The sequence below is a fragment of the Saimiri boliviensis genome, chromosome 21 (assembly GCF_048565385.1).
Source record: "Saimiri boliviensis isolate mSaiBol1 chromosome 21, mSaiBol1.pri, whole genome shotgun sequence".
Classification (NCBI taxonomy): Eukaryota; Metazoa; Chordata; class Mammalia; order Primates; family Cebidae; genus Saimiri; species Saimiri boliviensis.
Window position 1 is genome coordinate 25647201 of NC_133469.1, and position 19491 is coordinate 25666691.

The following is a 19491-nucleotide window of genomic DNA, read 5'->3' on the forward strand; positions in this document are numbered from 1 at the left end:
TGTCTGAATTGCTGTTGGCCTTTGCAGCAGCTTTCTGTGCCTGACACATGACATTCAATACCTGCTGGCCAAGTAAAAGAAAACCACATGAACGCTTTTTGTTTTTTTCAATCATTATAAGTGTAGCACTGATGTTTATAAATATAGCATTGTATTGAAAAAAAAGATGTGTATTGAGACAACTGGGAAAACTGCTGGGAAAAAAAATAAAGTTTTTTTTTCCTGCTTCCTACCTCCCACTAAAACTGATTCCAGATCTAGCAAAGGCTTGAGTACAAATAATGAAACCAGAATAATATTAGGAAAAACACATGCTTTTAAAGTAAATCTCATGAGCTGGGTGTGGGAGCACATGCCTATAGTGTCAGCCACTCAGGAGGCTGAGGCAAGATGATCACTTGAGGCCAGAGTTCAAGACTGTTGTGTGCCATGACTGCACCTGTGGATAGAACAGCCACTGCACTCTGGCTTAGGTGACAGCAAGACCCCATTAAAAAAAAAAAAAAAAAAAAGGGCCAAATAAAATAATCTCAGCATGAAGAAAAAAAAAACCCACCTAGCTGGGCATGGTGGTTCACCCCTGTAATCCCAATACTCTGGGAGGCCAAGGTGGGCAGATCACTTGAGGTCAGGAGTTCAACAACAGCCTGGCCAACATAGCAAAACCCCCTCTCTAATAAAAATACAAAAAATTATCTGGGTATGATGGTAATCCCAGCTACTTGGGAGGCTTAGGCAGGAGAATCCCTTGAACCCAAGAAGTGGAGGTTGCAGTGAGCCAAGATTGTGCTATTGCACCCCAGCCTATGCAGCAGAGACTCTGTCTCAAAAAATGAATAAAATAAAATAAAATAAAATAAAACAACCACCTAAGTACCTCAAAACTGAGAAGTACTTGAGGCATGTTTAAAAGCACTTGCTCTCCTTTTCTGTGAGCTGTCTATTCCCATTGTTACCCACTTTTATTGACTGTTGTTTTCTTATTTTAGGAATTGTTTGCATAATGAAGAAATTAGCACTTTGTGGTATCACATCATGTTCAACAACACTCAAGGAAGAAACTCAGAACTACAATGAGCTTGTGCTTATCTCATAGGCAGACACTCAAAGTCGATGCACACACAGCAGACAAGGGCTCAGGGAAGTTAAATGGGAACAACCTCTATATACAACCTCAATTCAGGGATCCCTCTCAAAGGACAAGTGCACATCCCAGCAATTCCACTCCTTGGAATGAACTTACTAGTCCAGTTATGTATTGAGCATCTACTGCATGCTTGGCCTAGTCCTGGGTACAGGGAATACAGCACAAAGCAACACCAGGTCCTGTCCTCCTGAAACTCATGCTGTAGTACAGAAGCAGGGGAGGGAAAGGGCAGGGTTGGGTGACACCTGGGAGAAGAGTCCAGGCAGAAGGAACAGGGAAGGTGAAGTCTTTGGGGAGGAGGTGGCTGGGCAGGGGGTGCTGGTGGGGCTGAGGGAGGCAGCAGGGGTATAGAATGTGGGTCTGCTCTGAGGGTGCTGGGAGGCAGCAGAGGGTTTGCATAGGCCTGGGATGATCTGACTTCAAGTGTTAAAGGGAACTCACCGGCTGCCACATAGAAGAGGGTGACTGGGCCCTGGGTAGCAGTGGCGGAGACTAAGAGGGGAAGTCAGAGTCTGGGCAGGCCTGGGATGAGTGGGACATGGGAGGGGGAGAGGAAGGTGAATCAAAGATGACCTGAGGCAGGGGCAGGGCATGGGCTCACAACTGCAATCCTAGTGCTTTGGGAGGCCAAGGGAAGAGGACCACTTGAGGCCAGGAGTTTGAGATGAGCCTGACTAACAAAGTGAGACCTTGTCTTTACAAAAAAGCAAAAGGAACAACCCATGCTTTGGTTTAGGAATGACAGGAAGGGACTGGCCCTCTGAAGCGAGTCTTCAGGTGTGTTAAATGTCACCTGCCCAATGGACAGCCTGGGTGGCCTGGAGGTGGCAGCAGCAATGTGGAAGGAGCCCAGGCTGGGGGTTGGGAGATGAGGGGTTAGCAGGGCGAGTCAGGAGGGGTAGGGTCACGAAAGCCATAGGAAAGAGCACTTCAGGGCAGTCATCACCACATGTGGGACACTGACAGGCCAGGCGAGGTGGCAGCTGAGACCTGACCATGGGGTCTGGCAAACTGAGAGCTCTGGGTAACCCTGATGGAGCCATCTGGTGAGTGACAGAGGTGAAAGCTGCATGGGGTGTGCTCGACAAAATCTGGGAGAGGAGAGAAGGCCAGTGTACGGTCCCCTTTTGTTTTAGGATGGAAACTGTGCCAACATGTTCTTCGTTGATGGCACTGCTCCAGCAGAGAAGGAAAAGATGCATGCAGGAGGGGGAGGAACTGCTGGAGGGATGGCCTTGGGACGGGGAGGAGCAAGAGAGACAGCCAGTCAGCACCCAGGTGGTGCGGAGCTGTGAAAGGGCTGCACTTCTCTTGGTGGAGGAGCCACGGTGTGGCCGTCCACGGAGGAGGGACAGGTGGTGACACCGCGGGCAGGCCCACAGCAGAGGAAGCACTGGAGTGAGTTAGATGGGAGAGTCCAGGTGAGCAGCAGGGGGAGGGAGTGGGGCAGGGGTTGAGGGGAGAGATTATGAGGACAGAACCTGACTCTGAGTTGGGTGAAGAGGGAGGTGAGGGTTGGGGAGGGTCCACAGAGGGTGCGCTCTGTGGGGTCCAGGAAGTGAGGAATGAGAGCAGGAAGTGGGAGTCAAATAATCAATTCCCAGGGGGTGGGAGGCTCAAACAGGAATTACAAGGGGCCTGTGTGGTGGTGACCCATGGAGGGCAAGGGACATGAGACAGGTGGAGAGTGAAGTCACCTGGGGGACTCACAGGAGCCAACAGTTGGCCCTGGCAAGACTGTCCACGTGGACCCTGAGTCCCCAGGAGGCAGGACAGGGCCGCAATGGAGTGGCCTCAGGCTGGGCATGGTGTCACCTGCAATGAACTACATCACTGGGGGTTCTCTGCAACATTGCTAATCATGATAAAAGATTAGAAACAAGCTGGTGTCTGTCAACAAGGAGGTGGTGAAATAAAAGGATGGCATTCTCTACAGTGGAACACCTGGCAGCATTAGAAAGGAAAGCATCTGCTTGGTACACACTAATGTAGACTAGATCACTGAGATAAACAATGCTAAGAAAGCTGGACACGTAACAGCATGTACAGAGTGTTGCCATCTGTGATTACACATATGCGTGCACACATGTGCACTTGATTATGAAGAGGCAGTATGTGTGGGTGGGACGAAAAACAAACAGTCAAAGCAGTCACCTGGAGGAGTGTGAGGGACTGGAGGTTAGGGCTGGGGGGTCTCCTCACCATATTCCCTTCTGTATCTTTTACAGTTAGCATTAGGACACAGGTGACTGAGGGAAAAGAACTAAGACAGGGGATTTTAAAATAAAATAAAACCAGAAAGGAAGCTCCTTCACTAAAGGGCAGGCGTCCCCAAACTACGGCCCGCGGGCCGCACGAGGCCCCCTGAGGCCATTTATCCGGCCCCCTCACCGCACTTCAGGAAGGGGCACCTCTTCAGTGAGAGGAGCACAGTATGTGGCGGCCCTCCAACGGTCTGAGGGACAGTGAACTGGACCCCTGTGTAAAAAGTCTGGGGATGCCTTCTAAAGGGGCTTCTGCTGCTTGTCATGCTGTTCGGGAGGAGACCCAAGGTCAGCCTTGGGCTGTCAACCTTGTCCTCCACTTCAGAGATCACAGGATCACAATAAAATAAGTAATACTGACCAGAAAGCTGCCCCAAATAAAATGGCAATTTGCTTTTTTCCTCAAAATAAATATATGGATGTTCCCCTTAATACACAACCATCCCAGAATGAAAGAGCCGAGACCTTGTGGAATGACGGCACTGTCTGCAGATGAGCTCCCTGGCCCATGACAGCTTCAGCTACATCTCCCATGGCCCTGCTATGCATCTGGTGCCAGCAGTCTGTCTCCTACAGCTGTCAGGTTCACTGCCATATTTCTGGCACCCAGCATGCACTAAATGCCTGCTGAGTGAATGAATGAACAACTGAAGTGGTTGTGATTGGCCTCTGCTCTGTTATGTGGACGTTTTGATTCTACCAAAATCAGAGGCCCAAAACTGAGGTTTAAAGGAGACCTAGAGATTCCCTTTTCTCTCACCCTGAGAAGCCAGAGGCCAAAAGGGAAAACTCGCAGCAGAGAGGGATTGGTCTGTGAGGGTTCGAGTTTCCCATCTCTTCCAAAGGAGGAAGTTTTGTCCTAAAATGTTTCCTCAGATGTTCTCATGTCTGCGCCACAGAGTAGGCAGCAATTATGTATGACATCGTGAGGATGCACCAGGCACCAGGCAGTCCTGCCAGCATCCTAGGTAGGGATGTTCATGGGTGCTGCCATTGTCCTGGCCTACAGTGGGACTGTGGGGTCAGAGAGACCAAAGTTCCAGTGGCTGGACTCCAAGCCTGATCCTGCCGTGCCTCTGTGAGCACTCTGATGGAACAGCAGCCTGGCTTTGCTTTTCTGTAGCACTCACCACTACACCAGGTACAGCCTCCATCTACTTATTTGGTTCTTGTCTTAAAGCTCCTAGAATGTAAGTAAGTGGCAGGAGAACAGGGGTTTTGCTTTGTTCATTCTCATGGTAAATGGACGGTGAGCAAATACTGGTTGAATGAATGACTGAATATATAAAACAATAATTTTACCTGCAAGGCTAATAATAAAAATGCTTTTAGCTCTCTAAAATGTAGAGTAAACATGTAAAATAAATACTGACTTTAGGTTGGGCAGAGTGGCTATTTTTCCATTATGCCCATGTTCCCAAATGGGCACATCTCCCATTTCAAAATAGAAATCAATGAGAACAAAACCTGAAAGCAATGGTCTGTAAATTTCATTTATACATCATTTTCAGTTTTGCTTTACCAACATTATTATTCACCTGTTTTTGCTTTTTTTTTTTAAGCATAAGTATACAAAAATGACCAGAAATAGTTCTTCTCTTTTTTTCTTTTGAGATAGGGTCTCTATCACGTAGGCTGGAGTGCAGGGGCACAATGATGGCTCATTGCAGACTCAAACTCCTGGGCTCAAGGGATCCTCCCGTCTCAACCTCCCAAGTAGCTGGGACTACAGGTGCACACCACCACGCCTGGCTAATTTCTAATTTTGTTTTTTTGAGAGATGGAGGTCTCACTATGCTGCCCAGGCTGGTCTCAAACTCTTGGCCTTCATTGATTCTCCTGCCTTGGCCTGCCCAGCCCTGTCCTCCTATTTCAAGAAGGGAGATTAGCAACAGCTGAGAGGGTGCTGATAGCAAGCACCCAAACTGGCCTGTAATTAGGAGAACCGAAAGTGAAGTAAAAAGGGAGTAGCAGGTTAAGCTATTAGTACCTTGTCAATTCTCACCAGTAATACCACCAACGATTTGTGTCTTTGGGGACACAGTAAACCTAGAAATTTCCTTTCATGTCTGTGTCTTGGAAACAAGCAGATGTCGTTTGGGAATAGAGGCCTAGCAGTAGTCTGAATAGCATTAAAATTCCTAGGATCGACCACCTCAGTAACTTTACCAAAGACTTCTAGAATCAGGAAAAGAGGGAAACAAACGATCATTTCTTAAGCTCCTCCTTTGTACTAGGCACACCATAAACACTCTTCAATCTTGCCTAGAACCCTGTAAGGCAGGCGTTGTAATTTTTTTAAACCGTGAGTAAACGGAGGTTCAGAACAATTCACATTAGTGTCAGGTGACCTTGGCAAAGGAATCCCAGGACTGGCTAGCCATCAAGCCCACGTTAGGCTGGCCTCTCAGGTCCTGTTTCCAAAGGTGAGAAGCTAAAAAGGCAAGACGAGGAACATCTTACCTTTCACTTCTGCGAGAAATTATTGCCCCTGGATTCCAGCTAATTTGTTCACAAAAGTACCCTACTTCATTGACAGATAACAGGTCAGAGAACCTGGGCGCCTTTAAACGATCTCGGCCCCGGCGGATGTACAGCCTCCCTGAGCCTCAGTTTCCCTACCAGTGAGACTGTCCCTACAGCAGACCTCACGTCAAAGAGCTGTGGGAGGGTTCGAGGAAGAAAGATATTAACCACAGCGCCTGCTCCTTGCAGGCCCAGGGCGGGCCCATCTCCACCTCCCTGAACCAGCACAGCAAGCGCCGGGGGAGAGGGTCACCGCCGCCAGGAAAGAGGCTACAAGAATGCAAGCCCGCCCAGAGCCCTCGGGTCTGCCACTGGCCAGCGTGCAGGAAACAAGCCCGAAAAAGGCCCGCGCTGGCCGGGCGCGGTGGCTCAAGCCTGTAATCCCAGCACTTTGGGAGGCCGAGGCGGGTGGATCACGAGGTCGAGAGATCGAGACCATCCTGGTCAACATGGTGAAACCCCGTCTCTACTAAAAATACAAAAAAGTAGCTGGGCATGGTGGTGCGTGCCTGTAATCCCAGCTACTCGGGAGGTTGAGGCAGGAGAATTGCCTGAACCCAGGAGGCGGAGGTTGCGGTGAGCCGAGATCGCGCCATTGCACTCCAGCCTGGGTAACAAGAGCGAAACTCCGTCTCAAAAAAAAAAAAAAGAAAAAAAAAAAAAGAAAAAGGCCCGCGCTTCCCGCTTTTCTGAGCCGCCCGGCGTGAGGCCGACAGCTTGCCGCTCACCTGCAGCCACACGGCGAATCCGGCTCCGGTCCTTGCTCCTGGCGCGGCCACAGGCAACTCCTGCTTTCTGGTCATGCCGCTTCTGGCGTCCCCGCGTCCGGTGTGCTAGCGTCTGTCCTCCGGCTCCCGAGCGCCGGCGTCCTTAGGTTCCGGGGCTCTCGGGTTCCGGGGGCACCCCAGAGAGTGGCACTTCCACGCTGCACGGACTTCAGGGGTCCCCAAGCCCTGCAACCAGATTCTTTCCCGCCACGGAGAGACAATCATGACAATTATAATTACAATCAGTATGAAAACCGGCATGAAAGCATCTATGAAGCTAATAAAATGAGAAAAACGCACAGATGTGTGTATAGCAGGCTTCTTTCGATGCTGTAAAACATCTGTGGAATGAATGAATGATCTGTGTAAAACATATCTGGAAGATGAATTGTAAAATTAAGTTTTTTTAAGTTTATTTTGAGACGGAGTTTTGCTCTTGTTGTCCAGGCCAGAGTGCAGTGGTGCGATCTGGGCTGCAACCTCTGCCTCCCGGGTTCAAGCGATTCTCCTGCCTCAGCCTCCCAAGTAGCTGGGACCACAGGTGCGTGCCATCATGCCTGGTTAATTTTTGTATTTTTAGTAGAGACAGGGTTTCACCATGTTGGTCAGGCTGTTCTTGAACTCCTGACCTCAGGTGATCCTCCTGTCTTGGCCTCCCAAAGTGCTGGGATTACAGGCATGAGCCACCATGCCCGGCCTTAACTCTTCTTTAACATCTGCCTGGTACCTTATATGACAAAGGTAAAATAAATTCTTTAATACGTCTTGATTTTTTAATCTGTATAAAGTCATAATTCTACTTTTCTGAAAATTATCTTTTAACAATTAAAAGCTAAAAAGGATAAAATAGGAAACAGCTAATATAACAATAGGAGTATTTCTGTGGATGTGACTGCACAAGTGTGCCCAGTACTTCCAGCAAGAACTGATTTGTAAATGTATAATGGCAGAAGTAACTTAGGCACACCGAATAAACCATTCACGCCTGTTTTTTTTTCTGTCATCTAGGGATGACAATGAATCTGAAAACATTATTAAGAATTAAAAAATGTATGTAATGAAGTGAAATTAATAAATGGAAAGACATGTAACTGATGAGAGCAAATATTTAAAATATAAATATTGTTATAATCAGGATATTATAAACAATGTCTAAATAATTATAACTTTAACCTAGAAGAAATAACAAAAGAAAAACTAAGAGAAGAATATTGGAGAGATAATAATGTGAAATTAAACAATTCAATTTTTAGTATATGTGCTGCCAAAGCGAGCACTAAACAATTCAAACTTAGTTTTGGAACTTGAAATTATTCTGAGCCTTGAGAAGAAAGTGGCTATGTGGCCTGAGTCATGTAATATGCAGCTGCAACTTCGACTTCTCTGATTATAGATCAACTTTCTTCCTCATTCTTTTTTATTTTATTTTATTTTTTATTGCATTTTAGGTTTTGGGGTACATGTGAAGAACATGCAAAATTGTTGCATAGGTACACACATGTCAGTGCGGTTTGCTGCCTTCCATCCCCTCACCTCTATCTGTCATTTCTCCCCATGCCATCTCTTCCCACCTCCCTACCCCTCTTCTTCATTCTTTTACTATAGAAAATTAGGACGACCGGCCGGGCGCGGTGGCTCAAGCCTGTAATCCCAGCACTTTGGGAGGCCGAGGCGGGTGGATCACAAGGTCAAGAGATCGAGACCATCTTGGTCAACATGGTGAAACCCCGTCTCTACTAAAAATACAATAAAAATAGCTGGGCATGGTGGTGCGTGCCTGTAATCCCAGCTACTCAGGAGGCTGAGGCAGGAGAATTGCCTGAACCCAGGAGGCGGAGGTTGCGGTGAGCCGAGATCACGCCATTGCACTCCAGCCTGGGTAACAAGAGCGAAACTCCGTCTCAAAAAAAAAAAAAAAAAAAAAAAAAAAAAAAAAGAAAGAAAATTAGGACGACCAAATGCCACCTAATAAGAGACAAGACCCCTTCAGATCACTACCTCTTCTCAGGGAGTAATAAACTTTCTTGGAATACAGCATTCTAAAATCAATCAAATCACTATAATGAATGCACCGGTTTTGTATGGAAAATGCTGTAATCCTGCTACAATTTCTCTGTCTCTGCCTACATAAGGGAAACCTTAACTTCACTGCTTTGGAACTCTGACCCTATTCATCTGCAGTCAGTGTTTCCTGGGTGGCTGTACTCCAGCTTTGTGCTCAAATAAACTCTATATTTAATCATGTGTTCCAATCTCATTATTTAACGTTAACATTAATATTACCATATTTTTACATAAAGCAATATTATATTGACCTGAGAACAGAAATCAATGAAAACAAACAGAAGAAGCTTTTCCAAGAGCTTATAGATTTATTAAAGGATCTGATTTTCAGTATGCAGAGCCTGACATAGGTAGCTTAGGCAAAAAGAGGAGCCGTCTGGGAGAGGTTTCCACTGTACCTTATCTAACTGAAGAAAGCTGTTTAACAAAGTCAAGACCTTGGGAGCAGGAGACCCTGTCTACCTTCTGTTCCCTGCCCTCAGGGCTCTGCCATAAACCCAGCAGTTAAAAACCCTCCAGGATGGTTCCCTGGCGCTGTCTTCTCTTGTCAAATGTCAAATGTCTATGAGAGAGACAGATTTGTAAGATGCACCACCTAGGAAAGAAAAAAAACTCCTGCCAATAAAACTGATACCTATGAAGGTAAGACCCATACTGATTTTTCTGAGATTTCAATCTCTGACACATAATGAACAATGAATGGGACTCCTTAGTGGGTAAACGTATGTTAAAAGTGTTACAGTAAAAAGATTGTTTTTGGCCAATAAACATATAAAAAACATTCACTATCACTAATCAGGGAGACACAAATCAAAAGCACAATGAGATACTATCTCACATCCATTAGGATGGCTACTATTAAAAAAAAGATACAGCAAAATTGGAACCCTTGTACAATGCTGGGAATGTAAAAATGGTGGAACTGCTGTGGAAATTTTAGGTTTTTTTCCTCAAAAAACTAAAATTAGATCCAGCAATTTCACTTATAGGAATATACCCAAAAGAACTAAAAGCAAGGTCTTGAAGATGTATTTTTCCCCCAATTTCACAGCAGCATTATTTATAACAGCCAAAAGGTGGAAGCAACACAAATGTCCATCAGCAGAGAGCCAGGAAGATAGCTTTTAGCCCAGGCATTTGAGACCAGCCTGGGCAACACAGTGAGACCCTATCTCTACCAAAAAAACCCCACAAAATTAACTGGCCCAGTTGATTACGTGCCTGTAATCCCAGCATCTCTGGAGGTGGAGGTGAAGGGGATCGCTTCAGCCCAGGAGTTCAAGGCCTCAGGGTACTGTGATCACACAACTGCACTCCAGCCTGAGCAACAGAGCAAGACACAGTCTCCAAAAGAATAATAGTGAGGATAAATAATAATTAATCAGTTCCAGTTGGGATAATTATCACAAGAACTTTGCTGTTATGGCTGTGATTTTTTTTTTTTTTTTGAGTAACTTCTCATGGTTCTAACTAAACCCAAATCAAGGCCGGGCGCGGTGGCTCAAGCCTGTAATCCCAGCACTTTGGGAGGCCGAGGCGGGTGGATCACGAGGTCAAGAGATCAAGACCATCCTGGTCAACATGGTGAAACCCCGTCTCTACTAAAAATACAAAAAAATTAGCTGGGCATGGTGGCTCGTGCCTGTAATCCCAGCTACTCAGGAGGCTGAGACAGGAGAATTGCCTGAACCCAGGGGGCGGAGGTTGCGGTGAGCCGAGATGGCGCCATTGCACTCCAGCCTGGGTAACAAGAGCGAAACTCCGTCTCAAAAAATAAAAAATAAAAAATAAAAAATAAATAAACCCAAATCAAAAGCAAAATTCATTTGAATGTCCATGCTCACAGCAGCATTATTCACAAAAACCAAAAGGTAGAAGCAATCCAAATGTCCGTCAACAGACGAATGGATCAATGAAATGTGTCTCTCCACACAATTCAGCCTTAGAAAGGAAATTCCAACACATGCTACAACATGGAGGGACCTTGAAGACTTTATATATACTAAGGGTGCCCACCCCCCACCTCACTGTATTCCTATGTTGAAATCCCAACCCCCAAGATGTTTGTATTAGGATATGGAATTATTAGATTCAAAGTCTGAATTCCTGACCTCAGGGGATCCACCTGCCTTGGCCTCCCAAAGTGCTGAGATTACAGGCGTGAACCACCTTGCCTGACCCGCACTGTGTTCTTATAATAAAGTAAGCTGCAGAAAAGAAAATGTTATTAAGATAATCATAAGGAAGATAAAATCTGTTTAGTATTCTTTAGGTAGAAAAGGATTATCCCAAGGAAAGTGGAGGAAGAAGAGGGGGTTGATCTCACAGTCTCAGGGGTGAAAGAGGCAGAAGAAAATCTGTGTATAAAGTGGACCCATGAAGTTCAAATTTCTGTTGTTCAGGGTTAGCAGTACACAAGGGACACCAGAGTAGCTAAAGGTTGGGCTGGGCACGGTGGCTGACACCTATAATCCCAGCACTGTGGGAGGCTGAGGCAGGTGGATCGCTTGAGACCAGGAGTGTGAAACCAGCCTGGGCGACATGGTGGAACCCTGCCTCTACTATAAATACAAAATTAGCTAGGCATGGTGGCATGTGCCTGTAATCCCAGCTACTCAGGAGGCTGAGGCACAAATGACTTGAACCTGGAAGATAGAGGTTGCAGTGAGCCAAAATGGTGCCACTGTACTCCACCTTTGGGTGACAGAGTGAGACTCTCTCAAACAAGCAAGCAAACAAAAACAGATTAGCTAAAGGTCGAACTTTCAGTGATGAACTAAACAGAAACAATCTTGGAGACTGTGGACAGGAGAAGAAGCAAGCACAGATGCAGTTAAAACCCATGATAAACGCCCTGGCAAAAACAAGTGTTAGGCTGGGCGTGATGGCTTCTGTCCGTAATCCTAACACTTTCGGAGGCTGAGGCAGGAGGATTCTTGCGGTCAGGGGGTTCAAGGCTGCAGTGAGCTATGATCAAAGCACCGCACTCCTGCCTGGGTGACAGAAACTCTGCCTCTTAAAACAAAAAACTCAAACCCAAACCCAAACCCAGCATAGTCCATGAGAGAGGAAGAGCAGGGCAGGCCTACTCACCAGGGGCAGTCGGGGGAGGATGCCCAGGAAGGGTCTCTGAAGTGAGCACCTGGAGGAAGGGGGTTAGTTCTGAGGGACTGGGATTCATCCTGGCTTTGGGATCATGGGCAAAGGTCCTGTGGTGACAAGGAGCCTGGTGGCAACCTGGCTTAGCACCATGTGAGAGCAGAGGGGTGGAAAGGTACTAGGTAAGCATGCCTTCAGATGAGAAATGAGGGAGACAGAGACTGGGGGATCCTGACACGAGAGGAAACAAAAGGAGATGGGGAGAATAGGTGACCAGAGGGACCACTGGACCACCGAGGGTGGGGACGTGCTGAGATCAGGGGGATGTGCTGAGATCAGAGCCACGTGCAGGAGAATGAGGTACAATCTTGAACAGACCTCCCAGCACAGCTGGTCCAGCCATCAGTGACCACAACCACACGCATGATTGCAAGTGGAACCAGAACCACCCAGGCAACCCACAGAACTGGGGAACTAAACAAGTCTTGCTTTAAAAGACTGTGTTACTGGTGGCTTGTCATGTAGCAGTGGATCACTGAAACAGAGTCTCAAATATCTATCAGGTCAAGTGTGTGGTGAGTGGCTCACACCTGTAATCCCAGCATTTTAGGTAGCTGAGGCAGGAGGATCCCTTGAACACAGGAATTTGAGACTAGCCTGGGCAACATGGCAAGACTCTGTCTCTACAAAAACTAAAAATAATTAGCTGGGCGTGGTGGCATGTGCCTGTATTTCCAGCTACTTGGGAGGCTGGGACAGGAGAGTTGTTTGAGCCTGGGAGTTTGAGGCTGCAGTGAGCTGTGATTGCACCACTGCACTCCAGCCTGGGCAAGAGTGAAACCTTGCCTCTAAAAAATATCTACAAACCAGGAAGGAGTACTGAATGGCTCCTGTGGCCCCAAGACCTTGCAGATTTTGAGGTCCGTCTCAGAGCTCACCAACCTTCTCTTGGTCTAGAATTATCTAAAAGGAGTTGAGTGCAGCCAGAGAGGATCGAATACACGGTGTTCTTCAACCCCATCAAACTGCTGTGCCCTACAGATGATCCTTGGTCCAGGTGTAGGTGGGGTGAGGAGCCGCCCAGGACTAGGAGAAGGTAGACTTCAGAATGTGTGACCTCCATCTAACTCCAGATGCTCCAGGGGTCTGAGACCATTTCCATCAGGGTCTGGAAGGCCCTTCCCCAGAACACATAGTCAACACTGGAGACAATCTTTCCCTGTGAGTGGTGCAAGGGTCCTGGGGCAGTGAAGGCTGTGAAACAAAGTTGGGACCAGAGTGTCTCTATGGTTGAGGAGTTGGTCTGGGCTTATTTGCTCTCTCAGGGTAACTGTGTGCACTTACCTGTAAGTGCAAGTAGAAACACCTATCCTCTGAGCTTAAAAGGATCAAAAAGCTCTGACGGTGTCAGTGGTAGGGCTGGTTCATGGGCTGCAGCAGTGCTGATGCGCACAGGTGGGACCTTCTCCTGCCCTAATTCCCAGAGACTGGTGCTCTGGGGAGGGTCTGGGAGGCATATTTCTCTTTCACAAATACATGCACAACACATGAATGAGCTACTGGATGAGGGAAGAAATGAATGATGGAGTGAACAAAGCTTCCTTTCTCCTCTCCAGGAATTAGCACTCACTGATTAGTCCCCCACTGCCCACCAGCCTGTGCAGAGAAGGGAGGAGCAACAAGTTACGGATGTTGCAGCTGTGACTAGACAGTGGTCAAGATCGCCTGTGTCTGCAAAGGCCCACCCCAGCCCTCACTGGGCAGCGGACCTGTTGGCCCAAGGAGCAGTGGGAAGAAGGGTGGGGCTCCCGGAGTCACCCAGCTGGCTGAAACATGTACGTTCTGCACCTCACCAGGTAGACAATGGATGTGGACAGCTTGACACTGAGCAGGGGGCTCATCTGAGCCTCAGGGGTGGCTGCTCTATCAAGTGTTTGCGAGTAACCAGTCCCAGTGCATTCCCAGCTGCTCAGTGCCACCTTGCCTGCCCAGGACCACTTCAGCCCCAATCACAGGCCACAGGCCTGCACAGGTTCCAGGGGAGGAGACACTCCAGTTTTTGGTGAGAAAGTGAACATGTGGGATAAGAGACTTTAAAGTCCAAATTTCCCCTTCAATTTTTTTTTTTTTTTTTTTTTTTGAGACGGAGTTTCACTCTGGTTACCCAGGCTGGAGTGCAATGGCACGATCTCGGCTCACCGCAACCTCCGCCTCCTGGGTTCGGGCAATTCTCCTGCCTCAGTCTCCTGAGAAGCTGGGATTACAGGCATGTGCCACCACGCCCAGCTGATTTTTTGTATTTTTAGTAGAGACGGGGTTTCACCATGTTGACCAGGATGGTCTCGATCTCTTGACCTGGTGATCCACCCGCCTCGGCCTCCCAAAGTGCTGGGATTACAGGCTTGAGCCACCGCGCCTGGCCCTTCCCCTTCAATTTTTAAAAAACTATTTCAGGCAGTGTGTAAACACATATTTAATTAATTTATTATTTTTATTCTTATTTATTTTTTGAGGCAGGGTCTCCCTCTGTTGGACAGGCTGGAGGGCAGCGGTGAGATCTTGGCTTGGTGCCACCTCAACTTCCCAGGCTCAAGTGATCCTCCCACCTTAGCCCCCACCAAGTAGTTGGGACTGCGGGTGCCTGGCCACCACGACCAGTTAATTTTTAAATTTTTTTTTGTAGAGATGGGTTTTTGCCATGTGGCTCAGGCTGGACTCAAACTTCTGAGCTCAAGCAATCCTCCCACCTTGGCCACCCAAAGTGCTGGGATTATAGGCCAGAGACACTACATCTGGCCTCCAAATTTCCCTTTTGTAAGGACACCAGTTGTACTGACCAGGCCCCACCTCTGTGACCTCATTTAACCTTCGTTAGCTCCTCAAAGGCCCTATCTCCAAACATAGGCACGTGGATGGTTAGGGCTGTAATGTACAGATTTGGGGGATGCAATTCAGTCCATCACAGCACCAAAGTGTGAGCCAGAATGGGGTGGGGAAGGTGCCAGGGCCCTGGGGCTTCTTTCCCAAATATGAGTCACTCCTCTTGGTTCAAGGAGGGAGAGAAGCATGGCCTGAAGGCAGTGCTGGAGCGTGGAAGGGGCAGGGAATCCCCCGCTCTGGGCCCCCAGTGTCTTCTGCTGTACAAAGCAGGTGTTTTTACCCGCCAAGGATGTGTCTTTCCTTCTTGGCTTACCAAGCGTTTAAGTGTGGACAGAAAATTTATTTTTCTGGGGCTCAGCTTCCTCAGGGGAAAGCTGAGGTCATGCCCCCTTAGGGACCCTAACCCGAAGGCTTTCAGGGCACTGGCCCGAGTGTCTGCAGCAGGTGCTTCCTCCCTGAATGCTTCCACACGGCAAGATCAGGGCCACAAATGCTGCCCCCAGGCTTTTCCGGTAACCGACGCTGCAAACCCAAGAAAGCCTGGGATGGTAGTGGCCAGGGACGGGGCATGCCACAGCCCCACCTCTCAGAGTAGCGAGGAGGATGCTGGGCCAGCCTTGGGGACCCCAGGCACTGTGGCCACAGGAGGCAGAGCTCCGTGGGTCTGCACCATGTCCTGCATGCCTGTCCTGCTCATGCTACTTGTCTACTGCACAGGTGAGGAACCCCCAGAGCCCGAAGGCCCCAGCCCCTTCCTTTTCTCTGCCCTGTGCCCACGGCCCACATGCTTCTTTGTCACCAGGTTGTGGTCCTCAGCCAGTGCTGTATCAGCCGCCAGCCATGTCCTCGGCACTTGGAACCACAGTCCGCCTCACCTGCACCCTAAGGAATGACTATGACATCAGTGTGTACAGCGTCTACTGGTACCAGCAGAGGCTGGGCCACCCTCCGAGGTTCCTGCTGAGATACTTCTCACAGTCAGACAAGAGCCAGGGCCCCCAGGTCCCCCCTCGCTTCTCTGGATCCAAAGATATTGCCAGGAACAGGGGGTATTTGAGCATCTCTGAGCTTCAGCCTGAGGATGAGGCCATGTATTACTGTGCTATGGGGGCCCGGGACTTGGAGAAAGAGGAGAGGGATAGGAAGAGGGAGGAAGAAAAGGAACCCACTGCAGCCGGAACACATGTCCTTTGAACTGAAGACAGCCATTGACTTCAGTTCTCCAAGGGGCATGCATCCCTTGGAGAGGATGTCAGGGAAGAGGCTGGAGCCAAGGCCCAAAGTGCTGAGGGGGCGGAGCTACTCAGCTTCTCCTGGTCCTGCATTGTTGCTGTAAACCCCCGTCGGAGGCTGCATTAGAGAATTAAAGCTGCTTGTGACTTTTTGCTGAGTTTGGCCTGACTGTTGTGTGATCTCTAGTCTCATTTTTTTTTGAGACTGAGTTTCGCTCTTGTTACCCAGGCTGGAGTGCAATGGCATGATCTCGGCTCACTGCAACCTCTGCCTCCTGGGTTCAGGCAATTCTCCTGTCTCAGCCTCCTGAGTAGCTGGGATTACGGGCACGTGCCACCATGCCCAGCTAATTTTTTGTATTTTTATTAGAGAGGGATTTTCACCATGTTGACCAGGATGGTCTCGATCTCTTGACCTCATGATCTACCCGCCTTGGCCATCTTGTAATACCAGCCTGAGACAAAGGCCCAGGGCACCGGGAGACTGGCAGATCACAATCTGTTCAGCTGAGGCATTGTGGTGAGTGCTCACCGGAGCCCCTACTCTTGTGGGCCATGGGAGGCAAGGGGCTGACTAAAACACCTTGGAGGGGCCTCCCTGAGAAGGACAGGAACCTCTACTGTCCTCTGACTCTGCCCAGGAGTTACAGGGTAAACAAGCTTGGAAAGCACCTGGCCTGGGCCTCTGCGGAGAACAGGAGCCGGGTGACAGGCCTACAGCGGGCTCTCCACCTTGGTTCTACTGACGTCTTGGGCTCGACAGTTCTTGGTTGTGGGGCTGTCCTGTGCATGGTCACATGGTGAGCGGCATCTGTGGCCTCTACCCACCAGATGCCCACTATCCACTCGTGACAAACAAAAACGTCTCTGGACATTGCTAAATGTCCCCAGGTCGCAAACTCAGCCTGACTGTGAACCACTGGTCTAGATGAGCAAGTAAATGCATTAACTTCTTTGCACAAGAGAGTGGCAGGTGCTGGCAAAGGTGTTTTCTCTTTCCTTTTTAGAGACAAAGTCTTGCTCTGTAGTCCAGGCTGGAGTGCGGTGGTGCATTCATAGCTCACTGCAGCCTCACACTCCTAAGCTCAAGTGATTCTCCTGTATCAGCCTCCTGAGCAGCTGAGACGACAGGTATGTACCACCATGCTCAGCTATTTATTAAATTTTGGTTTTGGAGAGATAAATGTCTCACTATGCTGCCCAAGCTAATCTCAAACTCCTGAGCTCAAGCGATCCTCCAGCTTGGGCCTCTTAAAGTGCTGGGATTAGAGTTGTGAGTCACAGCACCCAACCCATTTTCTATAAAGAGCCAGAAGGTAAATATTTTTGGCTTTGCGGGCTATGCAATCTCTGTCACAATTGCTCAGTTTTGTCCTTGTAGCAAGAAAGCAGCCGTAGACAATATGTGAACAAACAGGTGTGGCTGTGTTCCTATTAAAATGTATTTAAAGAAACAGATGGGGCTGCACTGGGTGCGTATGGCACTCAGGCTGTAGTGTGCTGAGCCCTGCTCGGGAGCACTCCAGCTCCTGTCTCCAGGTTTTAAGTAACTCACGACTGGTAGGATGATCAGAGTCTCTCTTAACTCCTCCTGCCTATGACCGCAGGCAGGAGCTTCAGGACCCAAGGAGAGACCTAGAGGAATAACAGATGTGGTCTCACTGAGACTGCGTTGGACTGGCTGGGTAAAGTAGAAATGGGGAGCTTCCTGCAGCCCTGGCCCACAGTAGGGTCCCCTGAGCCTGTGGGTAGAAAGTCTGAATCTGTTTTGCAGACAGGGACTCTCTACATTGGGTGTCCACACAGCCTGTAGACATGCCTCACTAAGAGAGGTGCCAGGCAAGGCAAACCACCTCCCATGTGACCTCAACTTGGCTTAGAGCATGCATTCAACACAGCTAAAAAGTTCCCGATGCATCTCCCCAGAGAGGTGAACACATGTCAATATCAGCCTTCCATATGTGGTCACGAGTCCTCCCTTGTTAAACAGTGGTCTCTAGCACTTTGAGGTCAGGAGTTCAGGACCAGCCTGACCAACATGGCGAAATAATCTCTACTAAAAATACAAAATTAGCCAGGTATGGTGGCACATGTCTGTAATCCCAGCTACTCAAAAGGCTGAGGCAGAAGAATCACTTGAACCCAGGAGGCAGAGATTGCAGTGAGCTGAGATCATGCTACTGCATTCTAGCCTGGGTGACAGAATGAGAATCAATCAATCAAAAAAAAAAAAAAAAAAGAAAAGAAACAGTGATCTCTGGGCATCTGCTTCCCCAAATGCACTGGATTCTTCCCACAGCAGGCGTTTACCCCTGGGCCAGGCCCACATTTTAAAACATTATTATTTATTTGATTCTTCTTCTTTTTTTTTTTTTTTTGAGACGGAGTTTCGCTCTTGTTACCCAGGCTGGAGTGCAATGGTGTGATCTCGGCTCACCGCAACCTCCGCCTCCTGGATTCAGGCAATTCTCCTGCCTCAGCCTCCTGAGTAGCTGGGATTACAAGCATGCGCCACCATGCCCAGCTAATTTTTTGTATTTTTAGTAGAGACGGGGTTTTACCATGTTGACCAGGATGATCTTGATCTCTTGACCTCGTGATCCACCCGCCTCGGCCTCCCAAAGTGCTGGGATTACAGGCTTGAGCCACCGCGCCCGGATTTTTATTATTCTATTTTAGAGACAGGATCTTGCTATGCTGCCCAGGCTGGACTGCTGTGGCTAGGTTCAATCACGATGCTCTACAGCCTACTTGGGCGCGAGCAATCGTCTCACCTCAGCCTCCTGAGTGGCCGGACTATACCTGTGAGTCACGGCACCTGATCTAGGCCCACAGTTTTAAAAGCCAGCTAGATAGTTCCAGGGGAACTCTTGTCTTCTGCTTATAACCTGTCCCTCTCTTGTTTTCATCCTTCATGATTCTGAAATTCCATGCTACAAGAAGAAATCTAGAAAGCAGGGAGCTGAGCTGGTCTCCTCTGTCATCCACATGCCCCTGCCCCATCAGCTCAATGACGATGTGACCTGGAACTCAGGCTTCAGGCCAGACCGAGCATGAGTCTCAGCTCTGCAGGAATCACTTGAAATTGAAGCCAACATTTCCAATGTCGTATGTAAAAGGAATAATCATAGAACTGATTAACTTATATAAAATTATTTATCTGGCCCTGCGTGGTGGCTGATGCCTGTAATCACAGCACTTTGGGAGATCGAGGTAGGTGGAACACCTGAGGTCAGGAGTTCGAGATCAGCTTGGGCAACACGGCCAAACCCTGTCTCTACTAAAAATACAAAAATTAGCCGGGCATACTGGTGGGCGCCTGTAATCCCAGTTACTTGGGAGGCTGAGGCAGGAGAGGTTGCAGTGAGCTGAGATTGCACCACTGCACTCCAGCCTGGGTGACAGAGTAAGACTCTGTCTCAAAAAAAACAAAAAAGTTTTTATCCATCATAAATGCTGACCAAAATAGTAGTATTATGATTTCCCCATCAGTCACCTGCCTGGCCTTTTTT

At 48.4% G+C, this 19491-nt stretch overlaps 2 protein-coding genes across 5 annotated transcripts in view; one reads left to right on the forward strand and one right to left on the reverse strand.

The window, feature by feature from the left end:
- The window catches only part of LOC101043545 (DNA topoisomerase 3-beta-1), a 270953-nt gene that overhangs the window by 20202 nt on the left and 231260 nt on the right, over positions 1-19491 (reverse strand). For all 4 annotated transcript variants that reach the window (XM_074391007.1, XM_074391009.1, XM_074391008.1 and 1 more), the window contains one exon: positions 6666-6903. The gene's annotated coding sequence lies outside the window, so the exon portion shown is untranslated. The remainder of the gene's footprint in view (positions 1-6665; positions 6904-19491) is intronic.
- Positions 15382-18363, forward strand: LOC101042895 (immunoglobulin iota chain). Its single transcript, XM_003945002.4, has 2 exons — positions 15382-15464; positions 15550-18363. The coding sequence occupies exons 1-2, from the start codon at positions 15419-15421 to the stop codon at positions 15939-15941; spliced, it is 438 nt and encodes a 145-aa protein (XP_003945051.1). The 5' UTR covers positions 15382-15418; the 3' UTR covers positions 15942-18363.

Coding starts and splice junctions, on each gene's coding strand:
- LOC101042895 (XM_003945002.4), top strand. CDS start 15,419: ATGTCCTGCATGCCTGTCCTGCTCATGCTACTTGTCTACTGCACAG. Junction 15,465..15,549: donor GCTACTTGTCTACTGCACAG/GTGAGGAACCCC, acceptor CTTTGTCACCAG/GTTGTGGTCCTCAGCCAGTG.